At 48.3% G+C, this 27,123-nt stretch overlaps 2 protein-coding genes across 3 annotated transcripts in view; one reads left to right on the forward strand and one right to left on the reverse strand.

The window, feature by feature from the left end:
• IQGAP2 (IQ motif containing GTPase activating protein 2) overlaps positions 1–27,123 on the forward strand; it is a 502,441-nt gene that overhangs the window by 325,238 nt on the left and 150,080 nt on the right. For both annotated transcript variants that reach the window (XM_075325516.1, XM_075325525.1), the window contains 2 exons: positions 654–778; positions 867–1,030. In XM_075325516.1, coding sequence (XP_075181631.1) covers positions 654–778; positions 867–1,030 — 289 coding nt within the window. The remainder of the gene's footprint in view (positions 1–653; positions 779–866; positions 1,031–27,123) is intronic.
• Positions 19,882–26,200, reverse strand: F2RL2 (coagulation factor II thrombin receptor like 2). The gene is made up of 2 exons (XM_075325535.1): positions 26,013–26,200; positions 19,882–24,863 (listed from the first exon to the last, which is right to left on the reverse strand). The coding sequence occupies exons 1-2, from the start codon at positions 26,071–26,073 to the stop codon at positions 23,566–23,568; spliced, it is 1,359 nt and encodes a 452-aa protein (XP_075181650.1). The 5' UTR covers positions 26,074–26,200; the 3' UTR covers positions 19,882–23,565.

Raw genomic sequence — 27,123 nt, forward strand, 5'->3', positions numbered from 1 at the left:
GCTTAAGCGGGCTTTACACACTGCGATATCGGTCCCGATATCGCTAGTGTGGGTACCTGCCCCCATCTGTTGCGCGACACGGGAAAATCGCTGCCCATGCCGCACAACATCGCCCAGATCCGTCACACATACTTACCTGCCCGGCGACGTCGCTGTGACCGGCGAACCGCCTCCTTTCTAAGGGGATGGTCCGTGCGGCGTCACAGTGACGTCACTGAGTGGCCGCCCAATAGCAGCGGAGGGGCGGAGATGAGCGGGACGTAACATCCCGCCCACCTCCTTCCTTCCGCATAGCGGCCAGGAGGCAGGTAAGGAGAGCTTACTCGTTCCTGCGGCATCACACGGAGCGATGTGTGCTGCCGCAGGAACGAGGAACAACCTCGTTACTGCTGCAGTAGCGATTTTTGAGAATGGACCCCAATGTCACCGATGAGTGATTTTGCACGTTTTTGCAACGATGCAAAATCGCTCATCTGTGTCACACGCAACGGCATCGCTAATGCGGCCGGATGTGCGTCACAAATTCCGTGACCCCAACGAGTTCGCATTAGCGATGTCGTAGCGTGTAAAGCCCCCTTAAGTCAAAATGCAGAGCAGTCTGATCTTCTGAGTCTGTACATTGCCTCTATACTAAAACGTTCCTGTTTTTTTAGTTATGTCAGTACACTGGTATCCAGTAAGAAGCAGGCTGCTACACAAGGACACAGCTATATAGGCTGGAATGAAATTCAGAACTACATTGATGTAGTCAACAGTGAAATTCATGAAGAAAATGAACGTAAGAAATATATGTCATATCCCTAAACTGTTGCTCACCTACCGGATCACATACAGAGATTTTTAATATCATTATCATTCCATTTTAGGGATTATTGCCATTGGGATCATTAATGAAGCCCTTGAGCAGGGTAATCCTGACAATACATTGCAAACTCTTCTGGCGCCAAGTGCTAAACTTCACGCAGTTTCACCAGAAAACGCATGGCATTACCATGACGTTCTCCAGCAAGCCAAGGTTCAGAAATGCAAGGTATGTGCTTTCTTTATGATGGCCTTGTAGAAGGAACCATTTTCCATAAAATCTAGTTAAAGAGGTAATCTGGCATTGCACAGGCTCGGGGATATCATATACAGATACCTTCTGACCCCTATACTTGTGTGATACCTTCTGCTCACACATGGAAGCTTGGACCATGGTTCCCAACTGGATTTATTTTTCTGGACAGTTTTTTAAAAAAAATCATGGACTCACTGGTAACATTTTATAAACTATAATGTAAATTAAGATTTTAAGTGATATAAAGCCCATAATTCTGATATGAGGCCTTCACGGTGAGCTATAAAATGATAAAAACATGTCATAATAATCTGTAAAGGTTTCTCCAGCTTCAAAACAATCATAAATGAGTGGAGATTGATTACCCTTTTAGTATGATATGTCCCAATTTGTGATATATCAAAACTATATACCTGTTTTAGTAATTCTTGGATTTTGGATCTGAAGTGATTGTATACTGAGGAGTAATGTATATATTGCATTGTGATAATTAATGGTTTGCTCTGTAATGGTGTGACCATTCTCGAAGACACCGAAGTATACGATATGGGTGTCTTGTTTATGTGGATTGTATACTTCTAGATGATGAATGTTGATGTAAAGTAAGCCATAGTCTGGCAGAAAACTATGTATGACTTGTACTTAATCATTATGGAAGGACATTGCTTTTATTATAAACAGGAACATGCGCAATTATATACACTGGAAAAGTGGAATGCAAGAAAAACGGGTTGCTCTCGGACCCATGTTACTCAATGAGGCAGAGCACATCTGCAATTTTTTTTCTCCGCTATATGCACCCTGAGGGGAAAAAATTGCAGCATGGTGTGTATGGACGCGTAATCGGACAAAACTCACGAAAGTCTGTGGGTGCGAGAAAGATGGACCCCAGAAGGACCATCCTAGTTGCATCTGTTTTTTTTACGGATACATTACCAGATTACCATTCTGTGGCATAGAACACTAAATGGTCCTGTAAATGATTGTGTATTAATAGCTAAGAAAAACAAAAAAGCAAGGCATATGGATGCTAGGTGAGAAAAAACAAATTGTGCACGCATATGACATACAGATCCGTCCTACTTTTCTGGATGAGAATATTACTATTTTTTTTTTTTTATGTGCCAGTGTGGCAAACCCTAAGAAAACGTCTCCAGATGTTTGAGACCTAAGAGGGCAGAGATGGTGTCTAAATTGGAAGGGTTGGGTTTAGAGAAGCATAATCCCTTGGAGAATAAAGCCATTGTATAAACAGGAGATTATGGTTCAGTTTTTTGGAAGATTATTATGTTTTAGTTGTTACAACTGGGTTTATGTTACCCTTTCTTTGTGTAGACTGGTTCTCCAGCACAATTGCAATTCCATAAGATAATGAGGTGATGTGTCTGCTCTGTGAACACTGAAGGCTGGGGAATAAAATGGGTATGAGTGTTATCCATCAAAACATGCATAGCAATCATCCGATTAAAATGCTACATAGATATTCTGGAAAACCTCTTCCAGAGTACTCTGGACCTAAAGCGGGCTTTACACGCAATGACATCGCTAACGAGATGTCGTTGGGGTCACGGACTTCGTGATGCACATCCAGCCTCGTTAGCGACGTTGTTGCGTGTGACACCGCAGGAACGACCGGTAACTTATCAAAAATACTCACCATATCGTTGACTGTTGTCCAGTCATTCCTATCCCGATTATCGTTGCTGTTGCAGGTACGATGTTGTTCGTCGTTCCTGCGGCAGCACACATCGCTATATGTGACACCGCAGGAAAAAGGAACAACATCGTACCTGCGGCTGCACGCAATGAGGAAGGAAGGAGGTGGGCGGGATGTTTGATCCGCTCATCTCCGCCCCTCCGCTTCTATTGGGCGGTTGCTTAGTGACCCCGCTGCGACGCTGCACGAACCGCAACCTTAGAAAGGAGGCGGTTCGCTGGCCACAGTGACGTCGCTAGGCAGGTAAGTATGTGTGACGGGTGTAAGCGATGTTGTGCGGCACGGGCAGCAAGTTGCCCGTGACGCACAAACGACGGGGGGCGGGTACGCTCCCTAGCGATATTGCTACCGATATCGCTGCGTGTAAAGCCCGCTTTAGACTTGGCTGAAGGTTCACCTTCCAACAAGACAAAGACCCTAAGCACACAGCTAAAATAACAAAGGAGTGACTTCAGAACAACTCTGTGACCATTCTTGACTGGCCCAGCCAGAGCCCTGACCTAAACCCAACTGAGCATCTCTGGAGAGACCTGAAAATGGCTGTCCACCAACGTTCACCATCCAAACTGATGGAACTGGAGAGGATCTGCAAGGGAGAATGGCAGAGGATCCCCAAATCCAGGTGTGAAAAACTTGTTGCATTATTCCCAAGAAGACTTATGGCTGTACTAGCTCAAAAGGCTGCGAATACTCTATACTGAGCAAAGGGTCTGAATACTTATGACCATGTGATATTTCAGTTTTTCTTGTTTAATAAATTTGCAAAAATTTCTACATTTTTTTTTTTCTGTCAAGATGGGGGATGGGGTGCAGTGTGTACATTAATGAGAAAAAAAATGAACTTATTTGAAATTACCAAATGACTGCAATGAAACAAAGAGTGAACAATTTAAAGGGGTCTGAATTCTTTCCATACCCACTGTAAGTGTAAGTTTACTAACTATGCAGTTTTTTTTTTTCTTTAATGCTGTGATGGTTGACTTGTTGAGCGATTCACTTCGCATCCATCACATGTGAATTACTGAAGATTCGAGATCCACATTTTTGCTATAAAAGGACCAAGGACAACTTATTGCTTTCTTAGAAGCGAATGTCGTTCTGTACATTTTACTTTCATAACGGAAGGAAAATTTAGTAACTGTCTCCATAGCGTGACTATCGAGCTCCATGGAAACAAGGACCTATTATTGGCTCCGGGGATGTTTACTTGCCGGAATAATGAAGAGACGTGTTGGAGACCCCATGCATACCGTCAGCGCCATTAGAACAAACATAGTTGTGATTGGGTATTACCGTGTATCTTTTGTGAAGTATATTGCAGAACGTTCCACATCTGTTGTGTTCACACTTGCAGATGTTTCTTTCCTTTTCTGATGTTTTTCAGACGTTTTATGGCCGTTAATGCTTATTTTGGCTTCTGCTGCCATCTACTGTCTTCTAGGAGCATAAACCTATGAGACTAAAATCTGACATCTTACAAGCACCGCGCTATAGTCATGGGTGTTGTTTGCAAAGTCATCTAAGCTTAAAGATCACTTTCCATCTGTCAGACATGTTTGTTCCCCCCCCACACAATATCACTAAATACAATGATTGTGAACGGCTGTGTTGTAGGAATCAATTGCATTTTTTTCAAGAATTTAAAGGAGTTTCCCAATGGCTATTTTTTTAACCCCTTGCGACACTGCCAATTTTTATTTTTGATTTTTCGGGTTTTCCTCCCCTTCTTGCCAGAACCATAATTTTTTTTATTTTTCTGTTTAGGCTGCTTTCACGCTACGTTTTTTTTAACATGCGTCATGAACGTTTTTTTTTTAACGCAAAAACGTATCCAGTGCAAATGCGTTTTCATTTCAATGCATTTGCAATGGACTCGCGTCAACGTGCATTCACATGCGTTTGCGTGCATTATACTTTTTACTTGTAGCGTTTTTGAGCTGCGTCCAAATACTGTTTTTCACTGGATCCTGACTATACTGCACGCAAACGCATATGAACGCTGGCATGCTGATAGACAGGATCCTGTTTGCTTTACTGAGCATGCCCAGAAACCAGCCTGGCGTGATCAGTCTCTCTCTCTCCCACTCCCTCTCTCCCCCTCCCTCCCTCTCTCTCCCCCCGCCTGAAAGCTGCGGACGCTCGTAACTAAGGTAAATATCGGGTAACCAAGCAAAGCGCTTCGCTTAGTTACCCGATGTTTACCTTGGTTACGTGTGCAGGCAGCCCGGCTCCTAGCAGCTACGGACGCTCATAACCAAGGTAAATATCGGGTATCCAAGCAAAGCACTTCGCTTGGTTACTCGATGTTTACCTTGGTTACCAGCGTCTGCGGCTGTCAGATGCCGGCTTCCAGTCTATCACGTTCAGTTCCCCTCGCTCCCGATCACATGACTTCAATGCCCGCCCATAACCTTCAAGTGGCAGGATCCTCCAAAATAACACATGCGTTTTTCTTTGTAAAAACAGGATCCACTTTTCCAGTAAAAAAACGTTCATGACGCATGTTAAAAAAACGTAGTGTGAAAGCAGCCTAACACAGTTATATGAGGTTTGTTTTTTTGCAGAACAAGTTGTATTTTTAAATGACACCATTCATTTTACCATTTAGTGTACTGTAAAACAGGGAAGAAATTCCAAATTGAGAAAAACTGTGAAAACACAATTCTGATTTTTTTTTTGGGGAATTTATTTTTACGGTATACATTTTGCGGTAAAATGGCCTTGAAATATGATTATTTTCATCAGTATGCTTACAGTAATACCAAACATGTCCAGTTTCTTTTATCTTAGTAGTGAGAAAAAAATCAGAAGGTTGCAAAAACTAATTTTAGGCGTTATGTCGCCATTTTCCAAGACCCATAATGTTTTCATTTTTCGATTGTGATGTGTGATGACTTATTTTTTGCAGGGCGAGACAAAGTTGTTATTGATACCATTTTGGGTTAGTAATGACACTTTGATCACTTTTTACTTAATTTTTTTATGTTGTTGCAGCTATCAAAAAAACTTAATTTTGGTGTTCTTGAATTTTTTTTGTTTACAGTGTTTACTGATTGTGTTCATTATTTTTAGATTTTGATAGATTAGACTTTTCTGAATGCGGCGATACCATATATGGCTATCTTTTAAATTTTTATTATCTTTAGTTGTCATGGGGAAAAAAGGAGGCAATTTGAATTTTTTTTTATCATATTTTTTTTTAAACATTTTCTTTTGCTTTGTACTTTTTTTTTTGTTAAATAGTCCCATTTGGGGACTTGAAGCTGTGATTGTCTGGTCACTTTTGGTATATACAACAATACTATAGCATTGCTGCATATAGTGAAAATCACAGTCTCCTTTCAAGACAAGACCTCTCTGCTGTCATTGCAACCCATCGGTGACCCTTGATCATATTACGGGTGCACCGATGGCCGATAAAAATGGCATGCCTCCATGCTGCGACACATGTTAAATCCTGCTGTCAGAGCTGGACAGTGGGATTTAACAGGTTAACAATTGTGGGCGAAGCTTCACTCCACCTGCAATGGTTAGATGCAGGTCCTGGCTGTAATACACAGCCATCAACTGCCAAGCTCACCCAATGAGCCCAAAGAGTTACAGCTCTACACAGGCAGAGCTAGTCCCCAGGGAGGATGGTGAGAGTGGTAGTCGCCTATGGCGCGGGGGGCGCGATAATGGGAGCGCCGGCAATGATGGGAAGACACCGTGTGCAGTTCAAGTTCTTAACTCACTGAAGTGTTCTGCTGTGATGGGCTCTAGCCAATCCCGGATTGTGCAGAGATCAAGGCCGATGTTTCCTTCTGTGTGTCCTTTCCAGTGGTCTTCCCTCCACCCCAGCTCCTGGGCCATGGAACGGGTCGCGGGTGCCTGCCGCACTCCTCATGAACCCTGGGATCCCCCTTCTTCCTAAGAACCCGGGTCGAGCCTCCAGCTCCTGACCACATTCCCCTTTCTGTGTAGTGTCTTCCGACGTCTCCTCCTGAGTCTGACCTGGCGCTTGAGGCACCTGGAGGTAACTGAATGCTGTATGAGATGGCTCCTCACTTCGCCTGCAGGTGCCTAGTCTCCCAGGTTGCTGAACTAGTGGGCAAGTGGTCCCATACCCCCTGATGGCCACCCCTGGCACCTACCCTGGCCCAGCCCCAGTGACAGAGCTCCCGAATTGTGTGTTGGATGTGTTTTGGTGGTTTACCGGCGATGACCTTATCCGTATCCGAGATGAATATTGCACCCCGGGTGAGGTTCAGTACTCTGTGGCGCCTGAAGCCACAAGGGCGCCACACATGCACTGCCTAATACAAAATAAAGACGTAATCATCAATCCCCAAAGTTTTCATGTTAACAGTTATCCGGTCTGCACTGGTTTCTATTTCTTACTTATGTCCAGACACACCAGATGTTGCCAGAAATACCGTTTGGCAAGTCACTGGCTGAGGTGGATGATCTCTGTGGCCAGTGATTGACCAAGCAGCATTTCCAGTGTATTGATACGGGACCAGGAAGCACAGACCAGTAAGGACTGGTGAAGTATTGGATTGTTAGATGAATTGTGAGATGAGGGGGATCGGAGAGGTTGAGTATTATTTTTGTTCTTTAAGCATTATGAGCCCTTTATAAAAAAAATTTACTCACTGGAAAATCACTTAAATGCTCAAAATCCTGAAAAATTATTTTACAATAATAGAGTAAATAGGAAAATGAGGGAAGGGAGATGCAGCTGCAGACTCTTACTTTTCCTGTGCCTATGTGCACATGATGTCTCATGATGCTGTCGCGGGCGGGGAGGAGGGTGTCAGCACACCGCGCTCACCCCTTCTGCTCGGGTCCGGCAGCTGCTCCTGGTGGCTCGAGCTGTGGGCCGGATCCCGGGGTTTCTCGAGCGACACTCCTCGCCCGTGAGTGAAAGGGGGTTTGTTGGGTGTGGGGATTGTTATAGTTCGTGACGCCACCCACGGTTGTGGTGATTGCACCACCGCTGCTCAGTGTGGGGGTCCCGGGGATGGTGATGCGGAGCAGCCAGGTGTTGTGTTGCCCCTCCATGGGTAGGGGTTGGTGATCCCGGGGCCCGGTGATGAGATGTAAAGTGTAGGGCCTGGAGGGCGCAGGGACGCGGGGGCAGCGCTGTGCCTTGCGGCACTGTGGTACTCACTCAGCCTGACACACGGACACAGTTTGTACGGTAAACCAACGGCTGGTAGGACGGTCCCACAGACGGCTGCACCTGCACTCCCGGTAGGTGACGGTGATGTCTCTCTTCCTTGCACCTATGTTGACTGATGGTCGCGGTGGATTCCCTCCGGTTACCCGCTCCCCGGCTGCAATCTGGGCCGGAGGAGCTCTACACTTTGCCCGCAGGCGCTGGCCCTGGGGAAACTGGTGCCCTGGCGGTGGCGGTGTCTCCCCGGTTCAGGTTGGGCTGTTGCCTTCACTCGGGACTTGGTTGTTGGGGGAGCTGCGTCCCCGTCACTGACGGATTTGGCAAATCTGGCGACTCCTAGCCTTGCCGGGGTCCGAGAGGCCCCTGCCCTGGTGCTGACTGTCCTTCGGAACACTGCTCCAGACCGCCGGGCACACAGCCAACGGGGTCCTTCCAGGAACTTCCAAACGGTCCCCCTCCAGACAGTCACCGCCGTTGCTGACCTTGCTGTTCTGGCCCTCACAAAGCTGGACCCTTCAGGCTGTCTTTCTCCTCTGTCGCTTCACTTGCTTTTCTCCTTTACTACTTTCACTTTCACTTTCTTAGCTCCTCTCCTCCCTGAGCTGAACTCTGTTGTTTACTCAAGCTCGTCCCTGAGCTCTCTGCTGTTACTCCTTCCACTTCCTCCTCCTGGACTCATCTGCCTGGTTTCTTCCTGCCTCCAGAGCTGTGAGCTTCTTGGTGGGCGGAGCCAACCGCCTGGCCCACCCCCTGGTGTGCATCATCAGACTCCTGGAGGAAGGCAACAAGGATTTGTAGGTTAGCTGTGATGTGCCTACCTGGAGTGTGGGGTGTGGTGGTGTTGTGACCTGTGTCCCCTGGCTTGCCCAGGGCGACACAATGCCTCCGTACCTCCTGAGTTTTGCTGATGAGGGAATATGCCAGCAGTGTTTTTTTCTGAGTGGCATTTCTTCATTTGTTTTTGCCGCTTTGTGGCTTTCTTTTTATGTTGGGCTAAGTTCACATTTCCGTTATTTTGCATCAGTCACATGCGTTGCTTGACGCATGTGACTGATGCGTTGTACAGCGGATGACAAAGAAAGAATTTCATTGTCGGACTCCGTTGTGTGCTGGGGGCGGAGTTCGGAGGCGGAGCTGAGGACGTCAGTGCTGCGGTCTGCATGGCTGGGGACAGGTGAGTGAGTGTGTGTGTCCACATGCATGTGTACATGCGGAGTGCGGGAGGGGGAGGAGCGCGAGGGGTCTGAGCCGAGCAGGGCCGTGGAGCTGAGGACTTCAGTGCCGCGGGGACTGCCGGGCTGGGGACAAGTGTGTTTGTGTGTGTGTGTGTACACATGCGAAGTGCGGGAGGGGGCGGAGCCGAGTGGGGAAGTGTCAGCCTCCTTGCACACTGTATCCAGGGTAAATATCGGGTAAGCAAAGCACTTTTTGCTTGGTTACCCAATATTTATCTTGGATACCAGCTTAGCGCGGGCTCCCTGCACCCGTAACCACTGTAAATATCGGGTAACTAACCAAAGCGCATTGCTTGGTTACCCGATGTTTATCCTGGTTACGGGGGCAGGGAGCCAGAGAGAGCATGCGCAGCAAAATCTTACGGATCGCGCTGCTCAAAAAACGTTACAGGCTGCGTTGCTCCCGCCCGGCGGTCAGTTAAAAAACGACTGACCGCGACGCAGCGCATCCAACGCAGCATCATCAGTCGCAATCCGTCACTAATAGAAGTCTATGGGGAAAAACAGGATTCCTGCAAAATATTTTGCAGGATACCGTAATTCCTCAAGGCGACGGATTGTGACTGATGCAAAACAACGGAAGTGTGAACTTAGCCTTACTTTACCTATATAAACTAGTGGAAAAGCCGCCTAAAGAATGGATGGCCAACTTTGTTTTAACCGTTTCATTTCGTTGGAACCTTGGAGGAGATAAAAGAAATTCAAAAGACTGAACACAGGAACAGCACGTGGTTTTGTCATAGAAAACCATATGTTCGACCTTCTCTACTGTTGTCATCGATGATCTATTTGCCATGAGCTACATTGCGTAACCTGCCTGAGAAAGATGTAGGCTCTGGTTCATCATAGCTTTTGCATCCAAAAAGTGACGTAAAAGCACTGAAAAGTCAGAATAGTGGCAACATTTTTGGCATTTTTGCACCAGCTTCTCCCTGCTCGGTCATAATAAGCAAAACATGAGCATGATGCCACAGATCGTCTAATTGATGGTGAGCGGTGAAGTTCCCTACACTAGAAATCTCACTCCAGTCCCTGACTGGAGTAAGATTTCTGACGTGGTGCATGGAGTTACATGCCACTCGTCAGACGCTCCTGATATATTAAGAGGTGTGTGCTCTTCATGAATCTGGTACGTCTGACTCCCCCCCTCACCGTCTTATCAAGACCCTTGAGAAAACAAGCAATCTTCATGACTCAGGGCCGTAGTGTGCACATACCCTTGCCTGCAACAAGAAGGGAAGGGACGCAGCAAGGAATAACTTCTAATTGACTTGGAGAACTGTGAGTTGTGTGGGCAAAACCTCACCAGAACCCGACCACTAAAGAAAAATGCATACATTTCTGAAAAAAGTGCTGATGGCTAACATTTTACCAATGTGTAGAACGTTTCAATAAGATATGTGGAACAAATGTAAGATGGAGGCCCCAAAACGAGTCACTGATAATCACACACAAAGGAAAAAAAGATGAAATTATCATAACTAAGCTTTTATTTCAATATAAAAGGTTTTAGAGTAGATATAACTTTATATGAATATAATTACAGCAGCAACATGATAATGTGAGCACAGTATATCACATTCACAGACACATTTGTTATCTCGTTGCAATAGACAAGTAATTTACTTGTACTTTTTTTCTTTTTTATTTTGTATGTGACTATTATAATGCAGGAATCCAGTGTTGATGATTTCGGCTTGTCCATTCTTGTCACATTAAGCCTCTGAACATTGCTGACTAATTGATACACTGCAAAAATATTTCACTCCTAACCTTTCCATCTGCTCACCCTTTTTTCATTTTTAGGCCTCTTTCACACGTCCGTGCAAACACACACGTTTTGCACGGTTAGGCCGATTTCACACATCCGCCGGTTTGCCGGATTCGGCGCACGCCAGTACAGGGTATACAGTACAGTGGCAGCGCTGCAACTTCCGGGTCACATGCTCCAGTAACATGACAGCATGTGACCGACGCTTGTCGCGCTGCCATTTTACTGTATACAGTGTACTGGCGTGCGCCGAATCCGGCAAGCCGGCGAAAAGTCGGATGTGTGAAACTAGCCTTAGTGGTTGTGAGGTAAATCCGGAGATATGACGATAAATCATGACATTCAAGTCATGTCAGGAAGCCCTCTCCTGGTATCACCCCCCCCCCCCTTCCCTTCACACAACTGGTTTAGCAACAAATCCATGGCCATGTCCTGTGATATGGAAATTAGGTGGCTTGAGGACAATGGACACAGGATGACTCCCTGCCGTCCCCCTGTAGTGGGGGCTGCTAGCTAGTTAGCAAGGCTATGGAAATAGCCAGACAGAACGACTCCAGTAAAAAATGGTTCATATCTCGCAAGCCATATTTCCGATAAATATGGCAACCATAAAAATGGTGTCTCCGCATGAGGACGATGCTGGCACACCCTTTTTATGGGAGCAGGACATTGGGAAATGCCCCAGGCGTGATATCAGCCAATGGGGAACTGGCAGACAGGTCATGAGTCCCCTCGTTCTGTAGCTAAATTCATAACTGTCACAATGAGAGCGTTGACGTCCGTCTACGACGCTCCCAGGCAAAGTTATGGCCAAAATCCCCTTTTCTGGATAATTCTGATCCATGCAGGGGGAGTGGCAGTGCTTCCCTGTGAGGTCACTAAGGTAGGAGGGGACCTGGATCTGCCCAGGTTGATAACCCTACTTCGGCCATTTTCCAGCGTTCTTCTGCTCGGGGGCCTGGTTGGGAAAGACCTGTGAGGGAGTTCCTGGAAACCTGGTCTACAGCGCCCCCCTGTGGCCAGACGCAACAAGGTAACTGCTGGAACTGTGTATGCCTGTTTGTAACCCATGCTTTATCTGTAACTGTACTCTGACATATGTATATTCTGTAGATTCCCTATTGTATATATTGTAGTTCTAGTGTGCTTTAGGCTGATTAAATTATATAATTAATCTTGGGCTGTTCTGTTATCTCGATCTTGAATCCCACGTCTGTGTGTTCGGCTAATAGTTACCGTAAATCGGTTGGTGGCAGCGAATTGTGCCAAGGATTATTGTGGGGAGGCCAGTGAGATCCGGGGAGATTTTATATATTCCGCCCGCGGAGGTCGGGGGAATATATACCCTACTCTCACCGGGGACCCTTCAATAATCGGCATAAGTAGTATAGCGGCCTCCTTGCTTATTGTCGGGCAATTCCATAATTGGCCTGACTATAAGAGGGGCGCTAGAGAGCGCGTCACGTGCTCTGTCTGTCGGTCGGGAGGTATAAAGGAGGGGTGACCCCCACTTGTTACCCCCCGATTGTGACGTACTGGTAGCCAGCGCGGGGGATTTCTGAGTGACCCCCCGGTGGTTTGTGACATATTGGTGGCATAGCGGTGGGATCGAGATAATAGTGTGTGTGAGTGTGAGACCCACACTCCCAGACACTAAAGACTGCCTGCAGCAGCTGTGGCTGCTGGGGTCTTCAGACTAGCTCAACACTAGAGTGTCAGAGTGCAGATACTGTAAGGTGTGTGGAGGCATCAGGTGTCAGTTCTGTGTCAGTGACCAAAAGTCTGCAAGAATGGCTGATGGCACCAGGAGCAGAGCTATGCAACTGGCCAATGCTAAGGCAGGAGCCGAAGAGAGGGAGGACGGTGCTGTGGACAGCAATGAGGAGGTTGCCCACGAGTCCTCCAGGAGCTCGACGCCAGAAAACCGTTCTGCCGAGGACATTGCGCAACCTGGCACTGCTGGACAAGATGAGGAGGAGCTCACCCAAGGTTCCTCAACGAGCCAGATGCCAGCCCTCCGCTCTGAAAGGGACAGTGAATCGCCTAGCTCTGCAGCGTGCCGCAGATCACCACGTGCCATTCCACCGAGCCTGGGAGGCTCGGATAGCCTTCTTCAAATGGCTATGGCCCTTCTCCAGGCTGGAGACCAGAAGGGCTACAAGGAACTCCTGGCAGAGCGCAGGGCAGAGCGGCACGCAGAGCGTGAGGCTGCGGAGCGAGAGCGGCAGGCAGCGCGTGAAGAGCGAGAGCGACAGGCAGACCGTGACTACCAGCTGCAGCTAGCTCAGCTCCGGCCCTCATCAGCCACATGTGACCTTCGAGACACCAAACTTCCAAAGGTCCGTGTTGAGGACTTCCCAGTGCTGGAGAAGGATGGAGACTTGGACTCTTTCTTGACTGCTTTTGAACGGACTTGCTTGCAGCACCATCTGGACAAGGACCAGTGGGCCAAATACCTGACCCCCCGTTTAAGGGGTAAGGCCCTGGATGTCCTTGGGGACTTGCCTGCTGAGGCAGATCAGGGCTACGACACCATCAAGCGGGCCCTGATCCAACAGTACAACCTCACTCCAGAGTCCTACCGCAAGAAGTTCCGGAGCCTACAGAAGGGACCAAAGGACTCCTGGGCTGACCACCGGCGGGCACTTGCCCGAGCTGCCGACCACTGGACCCAAGGCCTGCAGCTTTCCACCGGACCGGAGATCCTGGACTTGTTCATCACGGAGCAACTCTTGTGGAACTGCCCTGAGGATCTCCGCCAGTTCATCCGAGACCAGAAGCCAAAGGGGTCCACGGCTACAGCTGCCCTTGCCGATGACTACACCAACAACCGGGCCCCTGAGGCCAGGAGAGCGGCCACCAGCAGCACCTGGAGAGGGGGTAAGATGAACTCTGCGACTGCCCCACCTGCCCCTAGACTGCAGGGGGTGTCCCCCTCAACTCCCCTCTCCAGGCCCGTGGCAGAGCCAAGACGGTGCCACCAGTGCAACCTACCTGGACACTTCAAGGCCATGTGCCCTCAGCGTCCCAAGGCCCCGGCTCCGTCCCCGTCCCAAGGGCCGCCCAAGGTGTATTGTGTGGGTGGGGGTGGTGGTAGGTCCCTGGACAGCTTCCAACCTGTCACCGTCGGCCAGTCTGTGACCATAGGACTGCGAGACAGCGCCTCGGAGGTGACTCTGGTGCGGCCTGAGATGGTGTCCCCCCAAGACTTGATCCCTGGAAAAACCCTCGCTGTCTCCGGGATTGGAGGCATTGACCCGGCGCTGCCTGTTGCTGACATTTATGTGGACTGGGGCGCAGGGCGAGGGGTGAGGGAGGTGGGGGTAACTGATCGGATCCCTGCAAACGTGCTACTTGGGACAGATTTGGGGCAAATAACCTCCCAGTTTGGCCCCGCCCCAAAGGCTGAACCTTCAGCCAGTGCTGACGTGCCTCTGGACAATGTTAATGTGTTATCTATGAATGATGTAAGGGAGGAGGGAGTGAACTCTGATATTTCTGCTTGCATAGACACCATAGACACACACGCAGCTGCAGCTGTGACAGGGGAGGGGGTCAGAGAAAGGTGTGACAATGCCTCTACAAGTAACCAGCCTGTGAGCTGGGATCTGCTGCCCTCTGCAGGGATAAGCAGAGAGCAGGGTGCTACAGGGGGAGGACCAGTGTGTGGGGTGGGGGCTACCACAGCAAATGTGGGGTCCCCAGAGATTTCACAGCGGGGTTCTGTTGCTGCAGGGGGGGAACAGGCAGGTGAGATTGGGGCCGGTCCAGGAGCGGAAGTGCTCCCAGGTAAGATCTCGGTGCAGGGTTCCCCCACAACCGGGGTGTCAGGAAGCCAGGTAGGTCTGCCTGAACCGGCGACTTGGTCAGGAACGGAGGAGGAGCAGGCACGACCCACGGTCGCAGCGGCTGTGGCCGCTGTCACCCGCAGTGGGAGTGCTGGAAGCCAAGGGGCCTCCCGGAGGTCCGATAGCTCTTCCCCTTCTGACCAAGTGGCAGCCGAGTCAGGTGGAGGCCAGGACACAGGTCCCGGGGTACTGACTGAAGATGTGACAGTCTCGTCGATTCTGGCCACATCTAGTCAGGAGTTTCAGGCAGCGTTAGAAGCTGACGACAGCCTGAAAGCTCTAAAGGAGCAGGCGGCACAGCCTCCCTCGGACTCGGACCCGGAGCGAGTGGTCTGGGACCAAGGACGGCTGTACCGGGCCACGGTCCAGCAGGGTTCACCGGAGGCGTGGCCCAGGGACCGACAGTTGGTGGTACCCTATCCGTTCCGGACGGAGTTGTTGCGGATCGCACATGAGATTCCGATGGCCGGACACCTAGGGATCGCTAAGACCAAGGCCAGGTTAAACCAGCATTTCTACTGGCTAAAAATGGGGGCCGATGTGGCTGCCTACTGCCGTTCGTGTGAAACCTGTCAGAGAGTGGGGAAGGCGGGGCCACACCCCAAAGCCCCACTGGTATCTCTGCCAATCATCGATGAGCCTTTCAGGAGGGTGGCTGTGGATCTGGTCGGCCCGCTGGCCATCCCCAGCAGCTCCGGGAAACGCTTCATACTGACGGTAGTGGACTATGCCACCCGGTACCCAGAAGCAGTGGCCTTGTCGTCCATTCGGGCTGACAAGGTGGCCACCGCATTGCTGGAGATTTTCTCCCGAGTGGGTTTTCCCCAGGAAATGCTCACTGACCGGGGGACCCAATTCATGTCCCAGCTGATGGAGGCCCTCTGTAAGCAAGTCCAGGTGCGACATCTGGTGGCCAGCCCGTACCATCCACAGACTAATGGCCTGTGCGAGCGGTTCAATGGCACCTTAAAGCAGATGCTTAAGATGTTGGTCGACTCCCATGGGCGTGACTGGGAGCGGTATCTCCCACACCTGTTATTTGCTTACCGGGAGGTTCCACAGGCCTCAACAGGATTCTCACCGTTTGAGCTCCTGTACGGGCGACGTGTGCGGGGCCCCCTGGCTCTGGTGAAAGAGGCTTGGGAAGGGGATTTGGCCACCCCTGGAGTGTCGGTTATCGAGTATGTCATGCGCTTCCGGGACAAAATGCAGGCCTTGACGCAACTGGTACACGACAATATGGCTCAAGCCCAGGCCGATCAGAAGCGTTGGTACGACCAGAACGCTTGTGAGAGGACCTACCAAGTGGGTCAAAGGGTGTGGGTACTGGTCCCCGTACCACAGGACAAGCTTCAGGCAGCCTGGGAAGGCCCATACCTCGTGTACCAGCAGCTCAACCCTGTGACGTACCTGGTCACCCTGGACCCCGCCCGTGGAAGGCGGAAGCCCTTCCATGTGAACATGATGAAGGCACATCATGAGCGGGAGGCATGTGCGCTCCCCGTGTGCAACCTGCCCGAGGAGGGAGAAGCGGAAACCCTCTTGGATATGCTAGCCCAGGTTAGGGCAGGCGGATCCATTGAGGATGTGGAGGTTGGCCACCAGCTCTTGGAGGACCAACGGTCCCAGCTGTGGGCCACCCTACACCCCTTCCGGGGGTTGTTTACCAACCAGCCCGGAAGGACTGACTTGGCTGTCCATCATGTGGACACTGGGGATCATCCCCCGATCCGGCGTTCAGCATATCGGGTCTCCCTGGAGGTGCAGCAACACATGCGCCAGGAGATTGACGAGATGCTGGAGCTGGGGGTGATCCAGGCATCCAACAGCGCTTGGGCCTCGCCTGTAGTCCTCGTCCCTAAGAAGGACCGAACCACTCGGTTCTGCGTGGACTACAGGGGGCTCAATGCTGTCACGGTCGCCGATGCGTACCCAATGCCACGCATCGATGACCTGCTCGATCAGTTGGCCGGGGCTCAGTACCTGACCATCATGGACCTGAGCCGGGGATATTGGCAGATCCCCCTGACTCGCAAGGCCAGGGAACGCTCTGCCTTTATTACCCCATTTGGACTGTACGAGTCCACGGTGATGCCATTCGGGATGAGGAATGCCCCTGCCACTTTCCAGCGGATGGTCAACACCCTGCTCAAGGGACTTGAAGGGTACGCGGCCGCGTACCTGGATGACATTGCCGTCTTCAGTCCCACCTGGGAGGACCACCTAGAGCATCTAGCACAGGTGCTCAGGCGGATCCACCGGGCAGGTTTGACCATCAAGCCGGGAAAGTGTCAGCTGGCCATGAGCGAGGTCCAGTACCTCGGTCACCGGGTAGGTGGGAGAACACTGAAGCCCGAGCCTGAGAAAGTGGAAGCCATCGCATCCTGGCCCACCCCCAGGACCAAGAAGCAGGTGATGTCCTTCTTGGGGACCGCTGGGTACTATAGGAGGTTTGTTCCACGCTATAGTAGCCTGGCAAAGCCCTTGACGGACCTCACCAAGAAGAAGCTGCCCTCTGCAGTCGATTGGACAATGGACTGCGAGACAGCCTTCCGGGCCCTAAAGGACGCCCTGTCCAGCCCGCCCGTGCTACAGGCAGCCGACTTCACGCGGCCGTTTGTAGTACAGACCGACGCCAGTGACTTCGGCCTCGGTGCGGTGCTCAGCCAGGTGGACTCTGCGAGCCAAGAGCACCCAGTCTTGTACCTGAGCAGGAAGCTGTTACCAAGGGAAGTTGCCTATTCCACGATGGAGAAGGAGTGCCTGGCCATAGTGTGGGCCCTGCAGCGTCTGCAACCCTATCTATACGGGCGCCACTTCATCGTGGAGACGGACCACAATCCCCTCAGCTGGTTGCACACCGTCTCTGGGACGAATGGGCGATTGTTGCGATGGAGCCTTGCGCTCCAGCAATACAACTTCACCATTCGCCACAAAAGGGGCCGTGACCACGGTAACGCAGACGGGCTGTCCCGACAAGGAGAGGTCGCGGACGGGCGCACGGGGGAACACCGGAGTGTGCTGCCCCCTAGCGCCCTCAAAAGGGGGGAGGTGTGAGGTAAATCCGGAGATATGACGATAAATCATGACATTCAAGTCATGTCAGGAAGCCCTCTCCTGGTATCACCCCCCCCCCCTTCCCTTCACACAACTGGTTTAGCAACAAATCCATGGCCATGTCCTGTGATATGGAAATTAGGTGGCTTGAGGACAATGGACACAGGATGACTCCCTGCCGTCCCCCTGTAGTGGGGGCTGCTAGCTAGTTAGCAAGGCTATGGAAATAGCCAGACAGAACGACTCCAGTAAAAAATGGTTCATATCTCGCAAGCCATATTTCCGATAAATATGGCAACCATAAAAATGGTGTCTCCGCATGAGGACGATGCTGGCACACCCTTTTTATGGGAGCAGGACATTGGGAAATGCCCCAGGCGTGATATCAGCCAATGGGGAACTGGCAGACAGGTCATGAGTCCCCTCGTTCTGTAGCTAAATTCATAACTGTCACAATGAGAGCGTTGACGTCCGTCTACGACGCTCCCAGGCAAAGTTATGGCCAAAATCCCCTTTTCTGGATAATTCTGATCCATGCAGGGGGAGTGGCAGTGCTTCCCTGTGAGGTCACTAAGGTAGGAGGGGACCTGGATCTGCCCAGGTTGATAACCCTACTTCGGCCATTTTCCAGCGTTCTTCTGCTCGGGGGCCTGGTTGGGAAAGACCTGTGAGGGAGTTCCTGGAAACCTGGTCTACAGCGCCCCCCTGTGGCCAGACGCAACAAGGTAACTGCTGGAACTGTGTATGCCTGTTTGTAACCCATGCTTTATCTGTAACTGTACTCTGACATATGTATATTCTGTAGATTCCCTATTGTATATATTGTAGTTCTAGTGTGCTTTAGGCTGATTAAATTATATAATTAATCTTGGGCTGTTCTGTTATCTCGATCTTGAATCCCACGTCTGTGTGTTCGGCTAATAGTTACCGTAAATCGGTTGGTGGCAGCGAATTGTGCCAAGGATTATTGTGGGGAGGCCAGTGAGATCCGGGGAGATTTTATATATTCCGCCCGCGGAGGTCGGGGGAATATATACCCTACTCTCACCGGGGACCCTTCAATAATCGGCATAAGTAGTATAGCGGCCTCCTTGCTTATTGTCGGGCAATTCCATAATTGGCCTGACTATAAGAGGGGCGCTAGAGAGCGCGTCACGTGCTCTGTCTGTCGGTCGGGAGGTATAAAGGAGGGGTGACCCCCACTTGTTACCCCCCGATTGTGACGTACTGGTAGCCAGCGCGGGGGATTTCTGAGTGACCCCCCGGTGGTTTGTGACAGTGGTATAGGTGCGTATCTATGTGCGTGTGTCCATGTGTGTGTTCAGAGGAAAGAGAAGCAAACTGTGGAAAGAATAGGCGCAAATAGGGTCTTATCCGGTATACAGGTATGGGGTGAATGTTGGGAAAACACTCACCTTATCAGGTTGTGCCAGTCACAACCCCTTAACAAGTATGGACGTAGCGTGGAAGGCAGAGGTCCCGCAGCGGTGAGATGATTTCAAAGGCAGGAGGAAAGCGGGTTTAAATACCACACCAAAACCACAGGAATCCGGAACATATAAGTAAATCCCTTTTATTTTCACAGGTCTACGCGTTTCAGGGACATATCCGTCCCCTTCATCAAGACAATATTCAGGCAATAATATATCAATATATTATTCCCTGTATATTGTCCTGATGAAGGGGACGGATATGTCCCTGAAACGCGTAGACCTGTGAAAATAAAAGGGATTTACTTATATGTTCCGGACTCCTGTGGTTTTGGTGCGGTATTTAAACCCGCTTTCCTCCTGCCTTTGAAATCATGTGCGTGTTCAGCGTGTGCTCTACGTGTGACATCCACATAGCACACTGACAACATACATTTCTATACTTACCGGTCCATGGTGCTGCTGTCGCCGACGCTGCTGCTGCTTTTAGTCCTCGCTGCAGTGAATACGCGATGAGCACAATGAGCGGGAAATGGAAGCAAGTGACAGCAGCGGCAGAGACAGCAGGGCTGGAGAAGGCGAATATAAAAAATAATTTTATTTCACAGAAACATGTTTCTTCCAGTATGTGTCCCACGGAGCACATCAGTGTGCGGACCATGTGACATCCATGATACCGGAGAAAAACGGACGTGTCTATGTGTGGAGCACATGGACACACATATGCTCTACACGGACACACATTCCTTTGAAAACACGCTTGTGTGCGCAGACCCATTGGTTTTAATGTGTCTACGTGTGTCTTGTTTCCGGCATGTGTGAAAACTGACGTCACACGTACCGGAAACACGGATGTGTGAAGAGGACCTTAAGAAAATACATCCTTTTTGTTTTTTAATATTTAGAATTTATAAGAAAATATATATATATTTTTTTTTTTTTTGTGGTTTTCAGGTTTAAACTTCTTTTTATTTATTTATATTTTTTTTTAAAAAAGAATGCCCTACTAGACTTTTTTATAGAAGTCTTGTGGACATGTGCAGAGGCCACTGTGCAGGGAGAGGAAGGAGCCAGCTGAGCTGTAACAAACGCCTTTTGTCTGGTTGAAGGGTTGTGTAGAATACCGTTATATCTCCAGTTTTATTTTAGCGCTATTGTTGTTCTGGTCTTTACCTTTGATCGTAATAGGACGATGGCTGACATTGCCCCCAGTGTGCAAAGAAAAAAATTACAGGACGTTTTCGCCAGTTCTCAGAGGCTAATGTAACAGCTTTATAGTTTTGCAATGCAGTGATAACCAAAGCAAAAAAACACAAGTAAAACTTATAATCCTGCTTAGCTAATGGAGAGGATTGCAAAAACCCGAAGAAACACTAAAGGTGATGTCACACATAGCGACGACGACGACGACAACGACGTCGCTGCTAAGTCACCATTTTCTGTGACGTAGCAGCGATGTCCCGTCGTTGTCGCTGTGTGTGACATCCAACAACGACCTAGCCCCTGCTGTGAGGTTGCCGCTCGTTGCTGAATGTCCTGCTTCCTTTTTTGCTCGTCACTCTCCCGCTGTGAAGCACACATCGCTGTGTGTGACAGCGAGAGAGCGACGAACTGAAGCGAGCAGGGAGCCGGCGTCTGGCAGCCTGTGGTAAGCTGTAACCACGGTAAACATGAGGTAACCAAGAAGCCCTTTCCTTGGTTACCCGATATTTACCTTAGTTACTAGTGTCCGCCACTCTCACGCTCCCTGCTCCCTGCATACGTAGCTGGAGTACACATCGGGTAATTAACCCGATGTGTACTCTGGCTAGGAGTGCAGGGAACAGGGAGCCGGCACTGGCAGCGTGAGAGCGGCGGAAGCTAGTAACGAAGGTAAATATCGGGTAACCAAGAGAAGTGCTTTCCTTGGTTACCCGATATTTACCTTAGTTACGCTTCCACGCGTCACTGGGGGCTGGTCACTGGTCGCTGGTGAGATCTGCCTGTTTGACAGCTCACCAGCGACCATGTAACGATGCAGCAGCGATCCTGATAAGGTCAGATCGCTGGTCGTGATCGCTACTGCGTCGCTATGTGTGACACCACCTTAATTGCCCTATTTCGGGGATAAATAGGGTTAGCTGTAAAGTTACCTGTGATAAGAGATTTTTTTTCTTTTTTTACAAAAAGAACTTCCTCCATAAATCAACCATGATGTATGTTATGTCACAGAGTTCCATAGTCTCATCAGTCATAAAGAATATCGGTCATTTTAATTTGTATTTCATAAAACAATACTACATATAAAAATAAGCAACTTTTGTAATATATTGTATCAGAGAACCCCACTTCTTTCTTCTCCAGGACTAATCATTTTCTCAAAATTCTCAATTCCTGGTTCAAATCTGTCTTCAGTGTAAATAGCTTTTTCTTAAACTCTCTGCTGTCCCCTAAATATTCCACTTTTTTCCTTAAAAATCTATTATACTTTTTTCTTATAAGCCCAATATGTTTATTTATGGTCTTTTCCAAAGGGTCATTGCTCACAGGGCTAGTCAGTAAAATAACCCATATCAATGGAGCCATAAAACAGAATATACAGTGGAGCAGCAGGAATAAAATAAGCTGGCCATATATACAGCTTCAGCGATATAATGGCAAAGTTCTTGTGCAAAATGCACTGAAAACACTGTTTATTTTGACAGTGTATGAGCTACACTATAAGGCAGAGGTCCCCAACCTTTCTGACAATGAGGACCACATTAAACTATAAAAGAGGGTCCCGCGCCACATCTACCTCCCTCCCCTTTCATAGTAGTGACAACCAGAGACCCCATTACGGTATAATGACAGCCAAAGCTTTTCCATAGAAGTCACAAGGCAGTATACCAATATTCGGGGTTCCTACCCCCTTTCAGATCTGTTCTTCTATGTGGGGCTACTAACAAAAGTCACCATCTGGAGACCTGTTCTTCATAGCGGTTTGCAGGACCTGGCGCTTATGCACCAAGCTGGAAGACAGCCGCAAGCCATGCATCACGGGCCCGTGAGCTGCATGAGCCTCCCAAGCCACGGGTTGGGGACCCCTGCTATGACACATGTTTTAGGACAGCTACACCTTACACCCACTGGTGTTTTTAATCACATCCCATTTCTAAAGTCATAGGCATTAATATGGCAGTGGCCCCTCCCTTTCACAGCTTAGAAGGCATTCATGGACCCTACTTTTTGCACGGAGGCATAGTCATGCTACAACAGAAGAGTACCGTCCCCAAACTGTTTCCACAAAGTCAGATGTCCCAATTGCTCAAAATATATTGGTATGCTGAAACGTTAGGATACGTCCAGATCATGGCTTTGCGCTTGTGCCATGGCCAACTCTTCTGGTCATAGCTTTAAGGTTTCGATTTCTTATGGGTCCTAGGCCAATATCTGAAAAACATTCCTATAGTAATATCCCTTCTTCACCAAGCTTTACAGCTAGCACAATGTAGTGAGACAGGTGAGATTATCCCGGATTTCACCAAGCCCAGATTCGTCCATCAGATGCCAGAGAGAATTGTAATTTGACACTACAAGGTACAGGTTTCCGATGTTTCTTAGTCCAGTGGCGTTTTTTACACCAATCCATCGGATACTTGTCATTGTGCTTGGTGATGTAAGGCTGGCACGCAGCAGTTTGGCTATATAATCCAATGTCCTGAGGCTCCCAGCTTGCAGTTCTTGTGCCGATATTAATGGCAGTTGAGGTTGGGACTCTGCAGAGTGTTGGTGACTTTTATACACTTTGCACCTTAGCACTCGATGACCCCGCTCCTCCACTTTGCGGCTTGGTCGCTGTGGGTCTTTCCACTACTCAATTTATGGTGAAATATTTAGGAGGGAAGAAATCTCATAAACGGACTTGTTACACCGGTGGCTCCTATTGTAGGACTGTGCTGATTACGGTGAACGCTTTAGAAATAGCCATTCGGTCACAAATGTTAGGAAAGGCAGACAACATGGCGAGGGGCCAGATGTTATACACTGATGGTAATGGGACTGAATAAAAAAACCCTGAATTAAGCCATTAAGACGTGTGTGCCCATACTTTTGTTCATCTAATAGATAATATTCCGGCACGCCACATAATCCAACAGTCACTACTTTGATGTCCAATGGCTGATACTTTTTAAAGTGCAACGGAGCCTTGAGCCTGAATTTTCTTCTTCAATTTCAATATTCCACTTTTATTTTCATGAGTTCCACAACTGACCAGCAGGTGGCACAATAATAATAAAGGTTACGAGATGCGATCCGGCTGACCGCGGTTAGGAGGCGAGCAGCGTCATGTGTGGTTCTTTCTGCACTTTAATAATTTTAGCATATTTGTTGGAAGATTTTGTTATTTCAGACATAAGGAAATAAAGGAACGGATCCAGACAACTGTTCAAACTGCTGAAACATAATGCGATGAGATAACTTGCATACATGTCCTCCATTTTGGTGTAATGGTATCGGACTTGGTGTATGATAAGGATGATGTTACTCGGAGTGAAGCACAGGGCAAATATAATCAGAATCAGGATGGTGATTTTTAGGTACTGATACCTTTTCTGGTTACGTGTCCCCAAGGTTTTTATAATTGAAACATAGCAAATTGTGATCACCGAAAATGGAATGAGATATCCGAACACGGCCAGCGAGATGAAGTAGAAGAACTGGAAAGCGTCAGCGGAGGTCTCATAGAAGTCACCGCAGGTCACTCGGGACGGCTCCTCTAAACTGTACATTTGTTGGTTTATGAAGAATGGGATCATGAACATGAAGCCCATGATCCACACAAAGGCACATAGGAGGACGGCGCAGGTCCGCTTTGGTAAACTCCTGTATATGAAAGGATGGACTATAGCAATGTAGCGGCTGATACTGATACACATGAGGAGGAGGATTGAGCAATACATGTTTCCATAAAAGAAAATTGTCATGATGTGACACATGGCTTCTCCAAATATCCAGTTGTTGCCTTTCAGATGGTACACAGCTTTAAACGGTAGCATGAGGCAGAAAAGTAAATCAGAAATGGCAAGGTTGGTGTAGAATATGGCTGTGCAGACTGTTCTGGCTCTAGTGAAAAGCATCATTAGGATTATGGCATTAGAAGGTATCCCAATGAGAGTCACTAAGATGTATATGGCTGGAATTAGTTTGGTACTGATTGAACTTTTAAGGTACGACAAGGTAGAGTTGTGGGCTGTAAAATAGAAGTCTTTTAGCTCACTGTTGTGAAAAGAACTTGATGCTGACTGCTTTAAGATGTCATGGTGAACTGATGAGGTTTCTGAGACTCTTGGTCCTGAGGAAGGTTTTGACGTTCCAAGTCCTAAAGAATGCTGTGGGGTTCTATGTTGTGAAATAGGCTGGGAGGCTCTACGTCTTGATGAAGACTGGTAGGTTCTACGTCTTGATGAAGGCTGGGAGGCTTTTTGTCCTGATGAAGGCTCCAAAGATCCATGAGTTGAGGTGTCCTCTATGAAGGCATCAATCTTCTGATACTTGTGTTTGTGTAATCTAAAAGTCTTTGGGTTCACAGTATGAACTTCGTTTTTCTCCACGCCCGAATCATTCCCTAAAGATTAAAACATACATCATTTTATTTTCAGTTTATTATTAATAATAATAATCTTTATTGCTATAGCGTCAAAATATTCTGCAGCGCTTTACAATTCAGTTTGGCCAATTATTGATGTATTTTTTAATCAGATAAATTTTTATTATGTTTTTGACATTTACAAAAATGTATATATTGCAAAGTGTAATCAGTCATTTATACCAAGACATAACAACTCCCATCCCCCTTTCCCCTACCCCCCATTTCTGATTGACAGTCTCGCACGTATAGGAGCCCAGATCCCCTCACTCTCCTATTAGCCATAGGCATCCTATAGGTATTCAGCTACCACAATTACACCATTTTCTATCTTGGCAATATTCTGTCAGACGATCTGTGATCTGGGAATGATCACTAAAAGATCTGTGGTCTAGGAATGATTAGTAGAAGACCTGTGGTCTGGAAATGATCAGTAGAAGATCTGTGGTCTGGGAATGATCACTAGAAGATCTGTGGTCTGGGAATGAGCACTAGAAGATCAGTGGTCTGGGAATGAGCACTAGAAGACCGGTGGTCTGGAAATGATTACTAGAAGATCGGTGTTCTGGGAATGATCACTAGAAGACCGGTGGTCTCGGAATGATCACTAGAAGATCGGTGGTCTGGGAATGATCACTAGAAGATCGGTGGTCTGGGAATGAGTTCTAGAAGACCGGTGGTCTGGGAATGATCACTGGAAGATCGGTGGTCTGGGAATGAGCACTAGAAGATCAGTGGTCTGGGAATGAGCACTAGAAGATCGGTGGTCTGGGAATGAGCACTAGAAGATCGGTGGTCTGGGAATGAGCACTAGAAGATCGGTGGTCTGGGAATGAGCACTAGAATGTATCATTCTGGGTACAAGTGGGACTTTGATTCTAAATACACAATATCTTTTTAGGACTGTAATCTGCTTCTATTCACATATAAAGTTTTTCTTCTGGTGCGGTCTACATCGGGGATAAATTGCATTTGATTACTACATTCTTCAGTAAAACCAGATTTTCTTGTTTTATGATTGTGCAACCTTATTACACTCCTATGCTTACTGCTATCAGTCAGGACTTGTGTGAGGGTGATATAGGGAAGGATCAGACCTTATATACAGATATACATTTATCTACTTACTGGTTATGCTGTGGGCAGTCACGGACAGGAGGATCAGAGCCAGCAGGACTTCCATTTCCATTCTGAGACCTTTTTGTTTCCTTTTCTTCCTTACTTCTCCATAGTTCTGGATGTCCTGGAGAGCCGGCAGTGTAGTCTCCTCTGTGGCTTTATGCCATATGTCTTTTGTCCATGCAGGAGCACAGAGGGCTACGTAATGTGCTTCCTCCGCCTTAAACTCACAAACCCATGATGACGCATGCAAACATACATGATAGGACAAAGCCACAGGAAGAAATAAAAGTTTTCAAAGTGTCTCTTAACTCTTTACGACCTGGCTCCTTCAGTTTGAGTGTCCTTTGCCTGGTAAATATGTTTCAAGTAACAGCAAAACTTCTGTAATCCGCAGTCTGTGGTGTGAATGCCATACACCCCCACAGTAAGAAATGACTCCAACATTCAGCGGTCTGCTCAGTAATTTGCAAGGCAACAAGTTAGCAACAGATTTTTTTTTTTTTTTTGTTCCATCATGATGATTAGTCGAAATATATTGTATATTTGTGCTTGCTTGATGGAGTGGGCTGTATGTATCAGAACTATTAAATCTAAAGCCAGGGAATTGGAAGTTTTCTAGTAAGGGTGATAAATGTCATTGCATAAAATCATAAATGTTTATTTTACAGTGTTGTCAGCTAAATCTGATTATTTTATATGAAAATTGTGATTCTTCATATTCAAGTGTGCCATATTCAGTGTGGAGGATATACAATATATGCTTTTGTAGCGCCCCTGAAGCCATCACGGAGCTACAAGGTACTGCATCCCCACCAACTGGGTACAGAATCCTAGGTCAGGCAAAAGCTCCAGGCAGACCTGATAAAATCTGCACAGTGAGAGGACCATCAAGGACCTCACTGACCTTGAAGTTCGGGACTCAGTAGCAAAGGGAGAACCGGGGACAGGACCAGAGACTCTAACCCCACAGGGTTGACGCTAACTTCATACGGACTGCTGAAGAAGACAACCAGGAGGGGACCCCCAGCTACTCTACTCCACAGGGACCCACCAACCAAAGACCGCTGCAGGGGAAAGAAGCCACCAGGTCACTAGACTGGCACTGGAACAAAGGGGA

Source organism: Anomaloglossus baeobatrachus, chromosome 1 (assembly GCF_048569485.1).
Source record: "Anomaloglossus baeobatrachus isolate aAnoBae1 chromosome 1, aAnoBae1.hap1, whole genome shotgun sequence".
NCBI lineage: Eukaryota > Metazoa > Chordata > Amphibia > Anura > Aromobatidae > Anomaloglossus > Anomaloglossus baeobatrachus.